Source organism: Silurus meridionalis, chromosome 2 (assembly GCF_014805685.1).
Source record: "Silurus meridionalis isolate SWU-2019-XX chromosome 2, ASM1480568v1, whole genome shotgun sequence".
In the NCBI taxonomy this organism is placed as follows: domain Eukaryota; kingdom Metazoa; phylum Chordata; class Actinopteri; order Siluriformes; family Siluridae; genus Silurus; species Silurus meridionalis.
In genome coordinates, this window is record NC_060885.1 from 10,965,767 (window position 1) to 10,984,902 (window position 19,136).

Consider the following 19,136-nt stretch of genomic DNA (forward strand, 5'->3'; position numbering starts at 1 on the left):
AAACTGTCTCATTGATACTGAGTTTATTTCAGCAATGAAACACTTTTAAACTGCCATTGCTTTTTATTTTATTCTTTACCAGATTATGTTCACAACAAAAATACATTTCATAGCCTAGTAATTTATTGCTGTTCAATGTTCCTCTATTGTGTTTTTACTTAAACCTTTTTTAGTATTTCTCTCTTCAGAAGCCAGGAATTCATTGATTTCACTTATAAAAAAATCTACTAGTACAATACAGTCATTCTAAATTACACACTGCTTATGACTTCTGCATTATAAAATCATTATCCCATTACACTATATTCATATTTCATGGTGCTTTACATTCAGCATTTTCTCAGAGCAGTGCAGCTCTTTGTGTTAATCACACTATTGCATTGCATGATTTACTACTTCATTTGCATTTGAATATGATTTCAATGTCGCTTTGCTTCAGGCTCATTTATATCGAATAAATAATTGAAAGCACCTGTGATGATGATTCAAGATACAATTAGTAACATCATTAAAAAGAAGAAGAAGAAGAAGAAGAAGAAGAAGAAGAAGAAAAATGGTTAATAAAGAAATCTGGCACCAAAGGTCTTCCTTAGTAGCTCACATTTTAATAGGCGTATCTTATTGAACTTCAGTTTAAAGGGAATCAAAGTCATTAGCTGCACTGTTTGATTCCGTCCCCCTTTATTGAAAAAAGAATAAAACGTCAGATGAATTTGGATTTTAAATAGTTTTTATTTATATGTGTGTGTTTGTGTGTGTGTGTGTGTGTGTGTGTGTGTGTGTGTATATATATATATATATATATATATATATATATATATATATATATATATATATATATATATATATATATATGTTTTGTTTTTTTTGTTTTCTTACTCAATGCAGAATTTTTTTAATGCTTTGAGATTAAAGTAATTCCATCTCTGCATAAAGTATGTCCACCTAAATGGTGGGTATTCAGGTTAAAGGCTGAAAAGCATGTGCAAAAGTACAGTATATTTAAACACAAAAATTAGGTATTGATTTTACTTCTTGTTTTAAGATGTTATTTGTTCATGAAAACCGATGTTTACATTGTTTTTGCTATACCTATCATAAATACCAAGGTTGTAAAGCAAGCTCATAAACTTCACTAAAAGTTATAAATTGAGCCATGTGGTGCTCTTTCTTTCCTGCATATATAGATGTTATGTGATCAATAGCAATAACAAGAGTAATTTAATGTAATCTAATCTTGTTAATCAAATGTGGTGTCTCTATAGCTAGTTTGCTATGTACATTTATCATAGAATTACATTTACGATAATTAAATCTCACCCATTTAGATTATTTGTATGAAATGTAGGTCTGACGCAGAGTATGTGCAGTGAAGCTATTTTCAGAACATTGCTGCCACCTTGTGGTGCCGCACTGCAATAATTATGTTACATTACATTACATTGTTTTATAGATTTATAATCACACTTTTGATGTCACCCAAATGAGGATGGGTTCTCCTTTTTGAGTCTGGTTCCTCTCAAGGTTTCTTCCTTAGAACATCTAAGGGAGTTTTTCCTTGCCACAGTCAAGATGGCTGCTCATCATCAGGGATAAATTACATCATTCACCTTAACTCTTAAATTCTGTAAAGCTGCTTTGAGACTATGTCTGTTGTGAAAAGCGCTATAGAAATAAACTTGACTTGAATTGACATCAGATAGGGGAAAATCTTGACTTTTGTTTGGGGGGTTTTTGGCATACAAAAGATTGTGTCATCATTTTTATGTTTGTGGTGAGCTAATAGGCCTCTAATAAGCTCATGTCTAATCCTGTCCATCGTTGTCACTTCCAGTGAAAATCTCAACATCTTCAGCTTTGCTACCTTCAGCTTCACCTCCTGTCTTTCACTCAATGCCACTGTCTCTAAACCATACAACATCACAGGTCTCACCACAGTCCTATAAACTTTCCCTTTCACTCTTACAGATACTCTTCTATCACTAATCACTCCTGTCACTCTTTTCCACCCACTCCACCCTGCCTGCACTCTTTTCTTCACTTCTCTAACAAATATTAATTTACTATATAACATATTACATATAATGTGTTATTATTTTGTAATCTCAATGTTTTTGTTGAGGTTTGAATTACACCAATAAGATCCAGCTCACTAATAAGTGAAAGAAATGATGCCAGGATGAAGTCAGACTTATAACTGATTAATATCTTGACATTGGTCTGTAAACTATAGTTAATTAAAACAGAATATGTTTTGGTATGTTATTTTATTGTTATTAAAAACAATGTTTTATGATGTTTTATTATGTTATTAAAAACAGAATATGTTTTGTGTTATTTTATTGTTATCAAAAACAATATATTGAGCTTCAGTCAAAGTAAGAATACTCGAGGAGAGAATATTGAGAAAAGCATGACAAAAATGTAGAGAAACATGATCTGAAAAAAGAGCATGTGGAAACAATAAGATTAAAATAACTACACTTTAAAAAAAATTGTAATAATATCTGTAATTAAATTGTCTGTAATGGAACCATTTGTGAGACAATGTCCTTTCAGATTTGTAAAATAAAATGCACATGAAAAGTCGATGAAAAAAATCAGAACAGTCAAAAGCTTTAATACAGTTTATTAAATATTGCATAATAATGAAATCACAGCAGTAAATAGCAGTAAATGTTTCCAACATTCTATCTGTAACTGCACAGCAAATCAAGGAAAACAACATCTAACTGCAGTGTGAGCTTCTCTGCATGTGGAAGATCACTACAGGCATGATGTCACACTCTTTATGACATGTCCAGTGATTGCAGACAGGATCTTGGAAAATGTCTCCCCTGACCCACTTGTGGTCAAGCATCATATTCTACAAAATAACAGATTTCCTTTTCAATGTATCAAGGCAAAATGGAAAAAAAAAAGAGGCACGGTTAACAAAGCTGTGAGACAAAAGGCATCTGGATCCTAACACAGTGCTAGAAATTTGTTCATTCACTCATATCAGAGTGCGTGCGCCATAAAGCAACCTGCTGTGCTTTCCTAAAACTCGACCTATAATATAAACTATATTCATAGAGGCTGTTGTGACTTCAAACATTTTATTTATTTTATACTATACATATTTACAATTACGAATCTCTCTGTCCAAAACACAGGATTCTCAAGACACTATATTCATTTGCTAACTTGTAGCTCGCATCATGTTTCGTGCAGTCGACCGGAATAAAGCTGTGATGAACTGTAAAACTTTTGTGAATCTATCAGTGTGCTAACTGGTTTTGAGCCAGCTAATAAACAACTCTTTATTAGTAACGAAGAACATGATAAATACTGAATGTGGGTCTATTTGGAGCACAGTTAAACATGTGACACACTCCGCACATGCTCAGCAGTGACCCGCTGTGGCATGATTGAGAATGCAAAGCGCAATAATAAAACTGGGAGCAAAGTATTCAGCAGTCATTAGCTCATTATCTTAAATACTTCATGGCTGTTAGAGGTGCAAGAGGTCAGAAACACATGCATGGTATGTTCTTCGCGTCGGGTTTAGTCTTTTCCCCTTCAAATTCAAATCTACACCACACTGGAAATGCAGCTACAGCTGAAGTTACAAAACAATCATAAATAGTTTGTATGGTTTAGTATACAGGTAACAAAAAAGATCCTAATGTCCTAATGTAGCTTACATTAGTGCTTATAAATGGCACTTCAAGATAGGGAGGAATGAGGTTCTGCATTTCATACAGATCAAAAACACTTTCAGGTTCTGTGATCCTGGGTTAATGCTTGCTGTCCCTCTTGCTCCAAGCTTTCTAAAAAGAAATCACACGCACACACAGGCCTGTGTAGTACAGCAATGTATTACGGTGATCATATGTGTTGTATATTTTCAGGATTAGGAAAATAAGAATATTTTAAGAATAATTTGAAATGTTACAAGAATAAGGATAATAGGAACTGTATTTACATTGCTTTACTGAATATTTCTGAAGTGGTTCCTAAAATAGCCTCTATATCTCTAAAATATTCATTGGATTCCAATATTGTTTAAACGTCTTGTTTTAATGCCCAACAATCAATAACCCCTATCGCCTCCTGCCCCGTAGAAGTAGGGATGAACAAATGTTTCAGTGCCTGAATTCTCCAAGTAGCACTTTTTCTGCCTCTGCATTTGAACTAATATAATGCTGTAGTACACATGCCAAATGAAATGCACTACAAGTTAAAAGTGGGGACACAAAATTCAGTGTACTTTTCAGAGAAATAAAGATATTTTGGTAAAAAGCATTAACACTTGTAAATGTAAATAGTGAAATTAATGTCTGTGTATACATTTATTTCTGAGTGAAATGTATTAATAATGAGCTTTTTGTTGTAAAAGAAGAATTTGACCAAACAAGTAGTTTTCTTTTACGTCAGTATTGTAGCTTGACCTATTTGAGAAGATCGTTACTAAAGCTGATTAAGATGATCCCAAGATGCATCATAAATACAATGTTAAATATAAAACAGTTTTTATTTGTGTAATACCTTATTCTGTGTATTTAATTTTTTTCTGGAGAATTCTTATTCACTGTACATACAGTATAAGAGATGAGCCTAGTCACACTACTAAGTGTTTTAAAGTCATTTACTTTTAACTGCTGATCTACTAACACCATAATGAAAGCAAAATGTTCTCTCACTTCACATGACTTAGTCATTTACAAAAAAAACCACTGACAATTTGTATGTCTAGTAACAGATCAGTTTCACTTAGGTGAAGGATTATAATTGATGGTTCCTTTTGTATTAATTCTATTTTATGAAATACAGAAACCAAATCAGGATGTTTTAGATTTTGATGGAACCTGATTCTCCTGGTCTTTAAAGCCTATATACCCATAAAATAGGATTTACAAAAAAAAGGCTACTCTTTTTCATATCAATTCATTCAGCCAATAAGCGGTGATAAATAAAACACTGCAGCTGTGATAAATAAAACACTCTATAGCTGTGATAAATAATATACTGTATTTCCACACAGCTGATCTTCAAAACATCCATGATTAGTCCACACAGACTTAAGTGCCTACAGTTCAGTGATATCAGTCCATGTGGCAGTTTACATCTGAACAGAACCTCAACCATGCAATCGTATATTGCTCTCAAAATATACACAGGGAGTCCAAAACAGAATTTTTAGGTCTTCTGTAAATCCTTATATATTTTTTATATACATACTTTATTTTGCTGACCTTTCTCCAGCCCTTTAACCTTCAACAATAGTTCCCTCCTTTAAGTGGCTTTTATCTAAACTCTGACCCTTTACAATACTGGTCCTGGTCTGTTGCTGAGTTTTGCTGTGTTAATGTCAGGTATGTGATTCAGTAAAAAGTGAGAAACCCGGAAGTAAATAATGTATGTTGTATAAAACTATATGTAAAAGACTGATCCTTTCCAAATTCTTGCTGACATGCTACAAACCTTACCGATCACATACCTGGGCATTTACCTGGGCAAGACACAATACTGTCAAAAAAAAGGGGGAAAATATTCAAACACTTCAGATCAGCGAGTAACACTGTCCCACACAGGCTACTATTAACATTGTGTTAGACTCGCTAGATGCAGACAGTTTCACATATTACAAGTTAACGGCTTTCACGTAGTTCCCTGGGAAGGTGCCGAACTGTTTTGTCCTCTTAGATGTACCTACACACAAACACACAAACAGCAGTATAAATATATTCCAGTCGTGATCAGCAAGATGGCAGTTTGTTGCTTTAATAGGGCCTCTGCAGACTGATTTAGTAATGCTGTAACTTTGTAAAACAGGAAGGAGGCCAGTTCAGTAAACTATCCATTACTATGAATACAGACATACCCACAAACCAGCCGTCATCGCATTTCTCCATGACGTTCACAAGGTCTCCCTCCTGCAGCTCTAGTTCATCGTCATTCTGTGGCATATAGCTGTACAAAGCCTGGAATCTACTCACACACATGAGCACATACGACATACATCAGGGTTTTATGGTGCACCTTCATTACAACCTTGAATAGAATTGTTAGACATTTTTTTACTGTACGCTTGCCGGAAAAATCCATCAGAAATATCTGCAATGGCTTTTATAATATAATTGGAATTCACATAATGGTTTCTATTAGATTACTGAAGTTTCCATAAGAGATACTGTCATTTTCCGGTTGTTATTATTATATACAAAAATGACACACGATAGGGACACTTTTCATGGGTAAATGATTAAAAACAGAATAAAGCTAGATTATGGGTTATGTTGTTTCACAATGATTCAGAACAACACATCCCATTAAACTACCATTACAGACCAGCAGAAACACATTACACTCTATTACAGCAGTCAGACTGATGAAAACTACAAGTAGCATTATATGTAATTTGCTACAACAGGCAATAATACTTAATAAAATACATTACATTATTCATATACCCAATTATGTGGAATATGAAGACCACTGATTATATCAATGATTTATATTGTTATACATTTATGGTAATAAGAAATGCTACAGACATCATCACGCAGCATTGTTTGTCATAGAAGTACACACACATTGACAACAGCATCCACTGATCATACTCACATGCCGCAGCTCAGGCGTCCAGGTTCAGGGCTGCTGCTTTGAGACTGGGGTTGCTGGGAAATGATGAGAGAGCGTTTACTGAGGTGGGGCATCAATCTATGGGCGGAGTCTATAGGGCGGGATAAAGTGCTGCAGTACCTCACTGAGGTCTCTGCAATATTCATGATCTCATTACAAACTGCCTCCTATCAGAGGAGGAGGAGAGTTAACAGGAGGAGGATCCACAGAGTGAGCGGAAGTGTCAGTCAGTCAGATGGAGGAAAGGACGAGTGGGTTAGAGATGGTAGAGAATGGAAGACCGGTGAGTAAAAAGGGTGGAAAAAAGGGTTGTCCATTAAAGCCAGAAAAGCCCAGGGGTGTGGGGAAAGAATCCAGGGGAGAAGCATGGAAGAGTAAGATAACAGAGTGAGTCCACATAGGTATAAGGAAAAATTAGAAATTACTGTATAGAGGTCAGATTACACATTTATGTCATGCATTTTAAGAGTGAGCTTTAAACATAAAAAATATAGAAGAAGGATGGACATGAATACAAATGACTGAATGTGATCGTTTTTAAATAAACATTTTTTACATAATTTTCAAGATTCACATAATTTTTCCTAATAAAACATCAATGCCATCACCAGTTCAATTAGGGCTGTCAATCGGTTAAAATATTTAATCGTGATTAATCGCATGATTGTCATGAGTTAACTCGTGATTTATCACAATTTTATCATAATTTCTAAATGTACCTTATATTAATAGATTTAAAAATGTATAAAAGTTTAAGTTTAAAAGTTTTTTATACTCTTTGCCGAATGTTTGCATCATGGCGGATTTTTGGTGCTTGATTTGAGACTTGACACTTCAATAAAACAAATGTTTCTGATTAAAAATCATTTTTTGTATCTGAATAAAGAAAGGCAATCATGAAGTAATGTGTGTTGCATTGAAAATTTAAATTTTGGCTCTTCTATATGAATTTATTATAATTTTTTTAATTAAAAATAGTCAAACAGAAATGTGCACTGCACATTAATAAAATTAGTGTTGCTAAAATTAATTTGCGCTATCGCATTATTTGATTTTGACAGCCCTAATACGGATACATTACATGATATACAGTAATCCCTCACCACATTGCCGTTCAGCTTTCTCACTGTAACGCGGGTTTTTACGTGGAACATATCAAATTTTGTTTTGCGGATTTTTCTCTGTATCGCGGGATAAAGTGGTATATAGGTAGTATTGTTAAGAGTTGTTTTAATTATTTTTGCGGTAAAATAAGCATTTTCTAGCCTAAAAAATTAAGCTTTCAGAAGAGCTGTAATGCTCTTCTTGGGTTTCAGTACATTCATTTTATTATCATCACCGTCATCATCATTAGTACTGCACACTTAATTTATCATCATCATTCAAGTTGTATCTTTACTGGTAAGTATCCATATAGAATGATAAAAATACATAGGTTTAAGAATATATATATATATATATATATATATATATATATATATATATATATATATATATATATAGTGGAACCCGGTTATGTCGATGTCCTAGGGGGTTGCCAAAAAGCATCGAGATAACCGATGATCGAGATAAACAAAAATCAATATGGCGGCAATATATTAACGTGCTTGAAATTTCTTTATGTACATGATGTGCGTTAATAAATGAGAATGTGCATGCACGTGTTTTTGAAGGGTTTTTTACACAACAGCGTTGCCGCGATTTGTTTGATGAAGGCACGCTATAAAAATGCATAAAGTACATGTTTGTTAACTGTCAGGAATCCACCTGCCACGCCCCCTTCGGCCCCCTTCGGCGTGGCAGGTGCTTTCTCGACGCTTTCTCTGAAGCTCCGGCTTCAATCGCGCACATATGGTGCTCGTTTATCATCATCACCAGCTCCTATTTAAACTTCCACACTCTCACTGTCCGTTATTGTTGGTATATGTTGGTTCACGGCGGTCGTTGTTATCGCTCATGCGTATCCCGGTACGTGCCTTCCCACCGGCACTCTCTCAACGGCTAAATGGCAAATTTTCCCCTCCTTGTGCTCGAGATTATCAGGGTTCGGCGACATAAAAAAGTCGACATAACCGATAAAAAATGCTTAGACAAAGCGAGAATTTGGCGGTTCCACTTCAAAAACGTCGACTTAATAGGGTTGTCGAGATAACCGAGGTCGACATAACCGGGTTCCACTGTATGTATGTATGTATATATATATATATATATATATATATATATATATATATATATATATATATATATATATAAAATTTATTCACTGCATGAACAATAAGTAATACTTGTTGTATTGCGAATATTTCTGTATGGATTCTGTAAGAGGTACCGTGAATGAGTTGGCATTCATGCTGCTGTCCTGGATGTCAAACAACATGACCGGACTTCTTGAGGATCTCCCAAGGTAATCTGCTTCATTCTTCAAAGGCTGATGGAAAATAAACAAGAACCTTATTGAAATAATCATTTTAATAACTAGAAAAAAGAGTGGTTAAAAAGTTTTACAAATCGCAAATGTTACTTTATGACCAATAATAACCCAGATTTGAGCTGCACCATTCATCTTGAGTGCTTTGTGTTCTAAGCCTCACAACAGCTTCACATTAGAGTGCTGTGAAAGGTATGTGAGTCAGTAACAGCCACCAAATTGCTTGCTGCAGTCAGAAAAATGAGAACAGCGGTATTACACGTGTCACCCTCGGCTACTCCAATTCAAGCACTTTTAACAATGGACACTGTCACATAGAAGGTTTATAGAAATAAACAGCTTATAGTTTATCCCTTCAAGTTTAAGAGTGAAAACATGGAAGAACTCACTGTAGTGTCTGCCTATGGAAAAAAAATATGTTCTCTGAAAAATAATAACATAACCTTATCACAAAAAGTGTCACGGCATGTGTTGTATGTCATCCAAAAATAATGGAAAATCACAAAAATAAAAACAAAGAACAAGCAGAAGGTTAAAATACATTTTCTTGATGGATTATCTCTTATAAAACCGTGCTTAGAAAAGAAGGGGATTTATAGATTTTTGTTTGTCATAAAAGAAACAGAAAAATTACCCACTGTTATTACTAGTGCTCTCATACAATTATTGACCTTAAAGATCATTGTCACTCTCTACTTTTTATTATTAATTAAATTAGCGCTAATTAACAGTATAGTCTTTTATTTATCATGCAAAGTCATCTCATTTACGTTCTCTTTTGTTTAGAACTACCAAAACCTTTGCCTTGGTATATTATATACTGTACAGCATAGGCATAGCCAAAACTATAACTTAATTATAAATTGATTTACTTTAGACACAGCCTAATATAATAAAATATTGAAAACCTGCCAGTCAATCAGAAATAATGTATTTAAATTGGAATGTTTCATACATGTCATTCTTTATAAACTATGTATATCATTTTATCCGCAGTTAATAGCAAATACACTTTCTTATATCAACAGATCATCATAGTATCTCATGACAACCTTACATGATATCGTCCATGACACATTATGATATGATTAGGTCAGTCGTTTGGCACAGGGTTGAAGTATTGTGTTACTAAAATGTTCCAGAGACTCTTCAAAAAAACAGTTCACACTGCATGAATAAACCTGGACATGCAAAGTTTAAAACAACCCAGCAGTCTTCTTAAATACCTTCTAAAGAACTCAAAAGTCACCATGCAGCCATTCCATTCACAAACGTGTATCCATTAGGTGAAAGCATTGCCTCAAATGTGCACACAAATTCTCAACAAGACAACCAGCAAGTCGTGGCACTGCTCCTTTGATCAAGTTGTTAGGACAAAAGCTATGACTAATAATAACACTTGTTTTAGCACTTAAAATAAGCACTGCACACCATGCAGGAGATACCTCTGCTGGACTATTTCTCCAGCTGCATGGTGCCTTGCGGGAGCCCCCAACCCTGTCCAGCTCTCCCCCTTCACCCTCCTGTGGCTCTGAATCCAGCCTTCCTGCTCCCACCAGCCATCCCTCCATGCCGGCACCCCCACATGGACTCAGACTACGTGACAGACGTGGAGAAGGAGGGAAAAGGAGGAAGTCTTCTCCTAGTGGTGGTGTAAAGGTGAGAAACGGAGTGGCAGAGTTGGGCCGGGGTGGATAAGGAGGGGGCAGAGGGGAGTTGGATGGCGAGGCCATTGGTGAGATGAAGTATGGGCTGCTGGTAGTAGGAGGCACAGGGCTGGCTGAGTGCGATGGAGGTAGATATTCACCCAGACGATAGGCAGTACTGGGCAGAGGAGGCAGAGGAGGAGTTGGGGCAGCCGGGGGGCTAGAGCTCACACCTCCTACTGTGAGGGAGATCCATTCGTTAGATATGGCATGGACTTCCGGAGAGACAGATCGGCGTGGTGAGCGTGGTAGGGGAAGAGGGGAGGTGCTAAGACGGGTACGCATCGTCTTTTAGATCAGGAGGTTGGAAAGAAGGGGAGAAAGTACAGAGGCAAAAGAGTGTAAGGCATTAAACATGGAAAGTAAGGATAATGATTTAAAAAAAGGAAAAAAGAAATTGACCCTTTGTTGGGTATAAGTAAAAAAAAAAGGAAGATAATAATAAAAAAATCCAACATAAAAATAAATGCTTAATTCCTTTAATGTGCATGAAAATATATTTAAAAGGTTTTTTTTATTTTAAAGTTAAAACATGTCAATTAAACCTGCAGCAATAATTACAAATATTTAGAAAACTGTTTTTTATATCCAAGCTGTCATTTTAGCCCATTCTTATTTTTGCACACACCGCAAGAGAAATAAAATAAAATAATTATGTTGATATTAATGATCAGTGTGCATATAAATATAAGATAATGGGAACAAGATCAATAACTGGCACTCCACAGCTCTGCCTGAAGAAAAAAGCCATTGATTTAAGTAGCAGTTGGTGTAAGAAGGTCTGTAAGTGACACTCACCTGTGGGGATGCGTTTGTGCTACGATGTGGTGACTGGCTAAGTGGAGGATCGGGGAAGTCCACTCCATTCTTTACGCGAGGCTTTTTATGCACATCCACGTAAGTGACTGGGAAGATGCCTTGTCGGTTGGTGCCTGAAATCTTTCCTTCGTACCAGTTTTCATCCACCCTACGGATAAGTGTTATCCGTTCTCCCTGTCGTAAAGGAAACAAAATAGGAATAAACTATCGGCACATAGACGCAGAGGTAAAAGATCAGAATTGTTTTTGTTATTTATTTCTAAAAGAATAGGTCTACAATTCTATTCAAGCAAGACAACAGGGCGGCACAATAAATAGTTTTTTTCATAATCACAGTATTGACTTTCAACAATGGCACTCTGACAAACAAAAAGTGTTATTGATTTAAATATTTTTATCTCAATTAGTATAAAATAATGCAGAGTATTCAGTAACCCCGGCAGACCTTAACCACGTTTCTTCCGTTTCTGGGCATTTCCTGATCACAGTGTGTAGCACAGTAATTTTAATATGCTATTTTAAGTTCATATTGTGTAACTCTAGAAGAGATATGTACAACACAATGCCTGGGGCCAACTGGATATTCTGAACCACAGAGATGTAACGTAATCCTATAGTAATAACATAATTTAGTGCTTTATATAACGCTTACCTTTCTGAACGACATCTCAACAGCTGTGTCCCCGGTAAAATTGAAGCGAGCGATGGCCTCTCCATACTCCAGCACATGAACTGGAGCGCTCTTTTTCGGCTGGGCTTTTTCCGTCGGGGGCAGTAGCTAAAGAAAAGTAATTACCATGGCATGAATATAATATATAATATAATCCAAACATATACAAAGAAAAAATTTCAAAGCTTTAGCAAAGTGGTTGTGCATACCTCAACATAGTTGCGTGGGAAAATGCCAACTCTACCATGATGCTCTCCTTCATACCAGTTTTGATCCACCTGCCGAAAGATGTACACAATGTCTCCTTTTTGAAATGGCAGCTCCCTGACAATGAGAGGTGAAGTCCGGTTAGGTATTCAGTGCAAACTCTTTCTAGCTTTTTAACATTTTTCATGCATGTTGTGTAAAGTATTTTCCTCTCCTAATTTCATTATTTGCTGTTGCCAGTTCTGCTGAAATCCTAATTCTGATTGGTCAGATTAAGTTTTGTATCACAGTAGCTATGAGCATGCAGCAATGTTTATGTTAATACACTCAATTCTGATACATGTATGCTGGAAGCTTGATATGGTTATTTCGTATATTTGAAAGATGTATAGTGTTTTTGTAGATGTAAAGTTGTAACTAAGATTTCTGTCACAGGAAAGTCTTCAGGATGGATGACTTTATCATTTCTTTATATCATGGCAATCTTACTAAGATTAACTAACTTTAAGAGAAAAAATAACAAACTTTTATAAAAGAAATACCTAAATATTCATAACTAACAAAAACCATACACAAATTAGCAGTGTGTTTTTGCTAATTTTGAAAGAATTTTAATAAAATTAAATAAACTGGGCAAATTGCCATGGTATAGAAGGATTAAGACAGGATGTGCTGTTTTTGGAAAACGATCAACAGTAACTCAGCATTGAGATACATCACAGCACCTCATCACTCATGATTTTATTAATAACATCATGTCTTATTGTGTTTCATTTTCAACTTATCACCTCTATCTTCATGGCATAATTAAACTTCTATTCTACCACTCAAAATTAATCTAAACGTATTCTGTGAAAATATCCACACTCACTTCAATGTCTCCGCTTTGAAATTAAACAGGGCCAGGGCAGGTGTCCTCTGTAAACAACACATTCAAACCAAATACAGTGTTAAATGTAAAACATGATGAACAACAGCAGTGAAGTCCATTATTACCCTTGCAATTCATGATAAACGTCATAAAGATCATCATTGGGTACAACATTGGGTAACAATTTTTGCCCTACAGTATATTCATGATGTCATGGATCAGTCACCTCTGGTCCAGATTTTCTTTTCTCTGAGTCATTGATGGTGAGCAAGTCCCCAAAGCGCTCATTGGTGATGAACTGCTGATGTGTGAGGACAAGGCCTGCATGCCTACGTGATGCAATGTCCGCCTCCTCTTGTTCCCTCTTTAAGCGTCTCTGCTCCTCCAGAATTTTCTGGAAACAAATTATTTTAAAAACTAGTTTGCCTCAGTTTGTAAAAGTCCAGAAAGCTATAAACTTTCTGCTATTCTGACAGAATCATTTATCATTTGTTTAGCATTTCTATTTCTTTAGAGATCTATTAAATGTAAATTGCTGTAAGTATAGACTACACAAACTGTAAATTATATGTAAGTATACAACTATATAGTATATAGTAAGAAAAACAACAAATAACACTTTTTGTTTGGAGCATGGCATTACCTTTCTCCAAGCACATAAGTCATGTGTTAACTTATTTCCAATATTTTTTTTTCTATTAGCTAATATTCCCAAACAGCTACTGTAGGTATCTGAATTTAGATAATTAAGACAATCAAAAACATTTATATGTAGTTTTATTCAATTAATAAATATAGATAAGATGAGAAATGGATGGACCAAAACCTAAGGTGTACCTCTTTGTCTCCGTAGCGTCTGCGGGCCACCTCGTCTGGGTTATCTCCTTGATCTCCTTGGCTTAATGGCTGTGAGGATTCTGAGTCTGTTTAAGAACAAGCAAAGTAACTCTTTGTTCCCTTAATACCTAAATCTTAAAGGATGAACTTGTTCTTCAGCATGAGAGAGAGAGAGAGGGCAGAATCAGGTAATATTCTTAGATACGCTTTCACCACACTCTTAACACTGTCACTGCACCAGTAATGGAAATGTTAATAAAAGATATGGCATGGATAATGCAGTTAGAATAGAGCACACAAGTAAATGAACTAAACTAAGTGAACACAATGATTTGCATGCTACATTCAGTGCTGCAACTACTGGGATGCAACCAAAAAACTATATACTGCAGAAACCCATGTTCAAGTTAATGAGTGAGAAATGTTTGATGGTAAGCCATTAGAGGTTCAAAAACACAACGAGAAGCTAAGAAACTGAAAATGATGTATGAGACAACATACATTTACATTTATCATTTGCAAATGTATAATATAAAAAGAGTACAGTGAAATGTCTCAGTGAAAACAACAAAATAAAACAAATAACAATCATTTCATACATATGAAACGGAATAGCTGTCTGGGTATGCAGGCCTAGACCACCAATAACTATCAGTCATGGCCAACCGATGTTAGAAAGTGTTGCTTTAAAATGTTTATTAAATATATTTTTATTTCAGTAATATGTTTATTACATTTGGTGAGATAACCATAATACTTTTGTTTGCTATAGTAGTACTATACTATGCTTGATTGAATTTAATAACAATCTATATTTTTAACCTTGCAGCTTTGCTGCATTTCAAGTTTAGGTATCAGGTTTCCTTTAAGACAGAGCACAAATGTCTATATGGATATCGATTTTATATCAATATTAATTATCATATGTCTTTGGATATCAATAAATAAGATTCAGAAAAAGGCATGACATCACTGATGTAAAAATAAATTTCTTTATACAAAATGAAAACTGAGATACGATCTTTGCCTAATACCCACACACACATACCGAACAAATTAAGATGAGCATCATATCATTCTTCCACAAGATCACACAAAATTGGTCACACAATGCACACCACTAGGATGGAGAAAAGTAAAGTCACTCGGTGGTAAAAGAAGAGCAGACAGGAGAGAGGGATCAAAGGAACATGAGTGATCACAAATACAGCCATGGCTGGGAGTGAGCATGGACAGAGTGACACTTGAGAGGTTCTCATTATAGCCACCTCCACAGTGGTTTTTATTGGCATCTGAGCACTCAGCATCGATGAGGTCATCGCCATTGGCCCCCTCTGAACCATTACTGAGCCTTTCTAGCACCTCAAGAGAGGACAGACGTTGAGGGATGACAGGTCGCAGTCTGGACGAGAGTGCTCGAATCTCAGCAGTATCTCTGGCCAGGCTTTTTGTAGCTGAAAGAGTCTTTTTGGCCTGGAGATTGTGCAGGGTTTTCCGTAAGGAGAATGGTGCTGGCCCCATTAACAATAAGTTTGTGGGAGGGCCTGATCTTTTCTCTTGCAGGCAGCTGCTGGCCTGCTGACGCTCATGCCTGAGGATAGTGGTGAAACGAGTATAGGAGGCAGGACAGGAGCCTTTACACTTGCTGGGTTTGAGGTGGAAGGGGAGGTGATCGTGAGGATGGTGGTGGTTGTGGTGGTGGTGGTGGTGGTGCCCTGATGTTGGGGTGTTGGGAAGTAAGAGACCAAGAGAGGGATTTTCCTTTGGAGCATTTTGCACACAACTGTCCTTCTGTTCTATTTTGCCATCATTGTGTGACAGTAAGTCCGTAGTTGAGTTATGGTTCTTTTTAGAAGATGCAACACACACCTTTGAATCTTCATTTTCTATGAGAGTCATCTCCTTCTTAGAGTTCTGCTCCTCATCACACACTAAGGGACAGTTTTCTATATGTGCTGTCCCTTGTGTTACTAAAGACTCAGCAGAAAGTGCTGACTGAAGAAAAGAAGCTGCAGGGGCGGGACTATGGGAGGGACTTGAGCCACTGGTAAGTGTAGGCATGGAGGCAGAGCGTGTTGGGGCGGTGCTGGAGCACTGAATGATACGCTCAAACTCCATCACACGACAACCGACGGCATGACGGGGGATGTTTCTGCACCGCTCAGCAGTGATATCAGCATCTGACCTTTCAAAAAGTGAAGCCAAGCTACGCACACTAGCATGAGGGCTGAAGCCCAGCGATCTTGGCCTCTCGATGTGATGCATGTTCCTGTACAGGGTTGAAAATTCAGCGGTGCTGTTTACAGCTACGTTGAAAGGCCCGTTTTTGACAGGCGTGATATTTTTGCAAATAGTTTCTGGCAAGCAGTTGGCGTTAGGGTCTGAACTGAACTCATGATACATGTCTGTTGTATCATCGTTTCCTGAGAGACATGGCTCTTTGTGTAGTTCCTCACAGCTGTGCACTTTGGCCCATGCCGTTGCCTCGACTCTCCTCTCCTGGTTCTCATCAGTAGAAGGGGCAAATTTAGGCTTGAACTTAGAGGGGAGGATTTGAGGAATGCAGGCTTTGGCAGCAGATAGGGATTTTTTAGTCTTGTTCTGAGCACCTAGTGTGCTACTGGCAAGAACAGACCGACCATTTACAGAGGAGCATGGTGAAATCACACAACCATTCCCACCTTTATAATCCAGTGGCAGGCATGCAGGGTAACAGAACAAACAGCAGGTTAGACTGTTCTCTTACCTCATGAAGACAAATACAGTACATATGCAATTACAATGGCATATTTTTTTTTATATAATAAATACATATAAATAAATTATATTAACACATAGAGATAGTATAACAATAGTTCTAATCAGCTACATATCATGGGTCCTCTATTAAAGAATCTTTGGTTTAGTTTTTTGGTTTAGTATTTTGGAAGCCAAAAGATTGTTCTTTGAACTGTATAAAATTGCTGAAAAAACACTGAGTAAAAATACACATGCAAACGATACACATCAAAAGAAACTATGATGGAATGGTATGAAAAAAAGTACTATAAATGTAATATATTTTAAAAAATATGACGAAGAGAGTTAACTACCTCAACTGGCACACAAGACCAAAGTCAATGCCAAATAGTGACAGATCATTGGCATCTTAAATGATATGCTGAATTTTTCCCACTTAAGTTTTCACCATCATCATTTAAAATGCACATATTGGTGCAAAAAGCACAGCCTTGGCCTCCGAACCCTCTTTTGATTTTTTCCAAAACGCAAGGTGCAAGGCAGTTCTTTAGTTGAAACTGTACCATACATAAATCATATATCCTCCAGTTTACTTTCCCTTTTTCAGCTGCTTACAGGTTCATGTCTCAGATAACCTTACTCAAACAGTGGATCAAGCTCATGCCTGTGCTCCAGGATGAATAATAAAGAATAATACATTCCTTTATATACTCACTGTTTTAAGGGTCCTTCGGCTGAGGTAATGTTTACATTGAAATTCATTCCTTTAATGTTTGCTTCCTGACTAAGCCAAAAAGAATCAAGACTTAAACCACTTGATCAGTACACTTACAGTGGGGACGTGGCTTACAAGCTCCAACAGACAGATGCAACTGTTTCCTATTCTAAAGTTGATTCCAGATAAAGCTGACATGGGTTTCCTATGACCCCATTCACAGTCTCCAGTGCATCAGTAAGTCAGGCAGACTGTCAGCTGTGGTAACACACTTATGTAACTGCCCCTCTAATGGCTTCCATATGTCTTTGTGACTTTATGGAATTCTGAAGCAAGGTTTTATGTGTCCTTATTAAAACTCTCTTTCTTGCACTTTAGCCAAAAGCAATCTAATACAACTAGTGAACACTAGAAAAACGTTGGATGCTAATAAAATATAGTCAGGAAATTCTTGGAATTAGAGAACAGTAAAATATCATGCAAGAATGTAAGAAAAGTAAGACAACTATTCCCATCCTATATACAGCAAATGGAGTTTATATTGGAATAAATTCTTGAAACATTTACTGTTTATAATAATAAACCATATTGTAGTTTATCATCTATAAGCATTGAAAAGAACATTTGCTGTCTCAAAAACACTGTAAATGCAAAATGTCATCCCAAATTTCTAACATTCCATTTAAGGTTAATGCTTTGTCTGTAACAACAATAAAGGGGCATGTCCGAGAGCCTGTTTGTTAATGAAGTGAGGCAGGGAAAACTGAGCGGTAAGGATACACACATGTGTGAAATTTTACTAACGAGTGTACTATGTTTCAGTGAGACGAGAGCCTCGGTAAAGAGAGTTAAGAAACACAGAGTTGTGTGTGCTGGGGAATATGTGGAGTGAAATTAAACGGATAAAAAGTAAAAGGGGAAGAAAATAAAGAGCCCCTTTCTGAGGTATCCCAAGTCTACCTACCATCTCCCTATATCCCTTCAAGCCAAGCAAAAGTTTACACGTTAACATAATCCACAGGACGGTGGAATTTTTGATTCTGATTGGACTGAAAGTGTCATTTATTTTCTATAAAAGCAGCTCTGTTTGCTGTATATTTCTTGTTTAGTAATTTGAACAGAGTAAAAGGCTGATATTATTGGGTTGTGTTTTATTTCTGTTGATATACAAATTAGACTAAGTACAAGTCTAAACATCTCTATAACCCTGATTGAGATACTGCAGATGAATGAATGATAAAACACGACGATGCACATTACACCACTACATAAAAGGATTTGGCAAAATAAAATGTATGATAGATAGCGTAGATCTAGCATAACATAGAGCACAGCAACTGTGTTGTAATTCTGAATAGCTTGGAGATAGTTGATGAGCACATGAGTGAGGTGCTTTACTTCTGACTTATAATTAGTGCTGTGTTAACTATTAGAGAAAACAGTCCCTGTCAACCCCCTTGTGTACCCCATTTCAACCCAGCAAACCTTCCCCGGGTCACGTGAAGCTCAAATTCCGC

The 19,136-nt window shown here is 36.4% G+C and overlaps 1 protein-coding gene across 7 annotated transcripts in view; it reads right to left on the bottom strand.

The window, feature by feature from the left end:
- Nucleotides 1–2,612: 2,612 nt before the first annotated feature.
- The window catches only part of LOC124396313 (sorbin and SH3 domain-containing protein 1), a 48,748-nt gene continuing 32,224 nt past the window's right edge, over nucleotides 2,613–19,136 (bottom strand). For 4 of the 7 annotated variants that reach the window (XM_046865426.1, XM_046865401.1, XM_046865418.1 and 1 more), the window contains 12 exons: nucleotides 15,434–16,846; nucleotides 14,166–14,251; nucleotides 13,555–13,722; nucleotides 13,329–13,375; nucleotides 12,460–12,574; nucleotides 12,233–12,358; nucleotides 11,560–11,754; nucleotides 10,501–11,049; nucleotides 8,957–9,055; nucleotides 6,610–6,794; nucleotides 5,867–5,973; nucleotides 2,613–5,694 (listed from right to left, as the gene is read on the bottom strand). In XM_046865426.1, the coding sequence (XP_046721382.1) occupies nucleotides 5,627–5,694; nucleotides 5,867–5,973; nucleotides 6,610–6,794; nucleotides 8,957–9,055; nucleotides 10,501–11,049; nucleotides 11,560–11,754; nucleotides 12,233–12,358; nucleotides 12,460–12,574; nucleotides 13,329–13,375; nucleotides 13,555–13,722; nucleotides 14,166–14,251; nucleotides 15,434–16,846 (3,158 nt within the window). In that variant the 3' untranslated portion in view covers nucleotides 2,613–5,626. The remainder of the gene's footprint in view (nucleotides 5,695–5,866; nucleotides 5,974–6,609; nucleotides 6,795–8,956; nucleotides 9,056–10,500; nucleotides 11,050–11,559; nucleotides 11,755–12,232; nucleotides 12,359–12,459; nucleotides 12,575–13,328; nucleotides 13,376–13,554; nucleotides 13,723–14,165; nucleotides 14,252–15,433; nucleotides 16,847–19,136) is intronic. The other 3 variants (XM_046865434.1, XM_046865449.1, XM_046865443.1) reach the window with 3 other exon arrangements.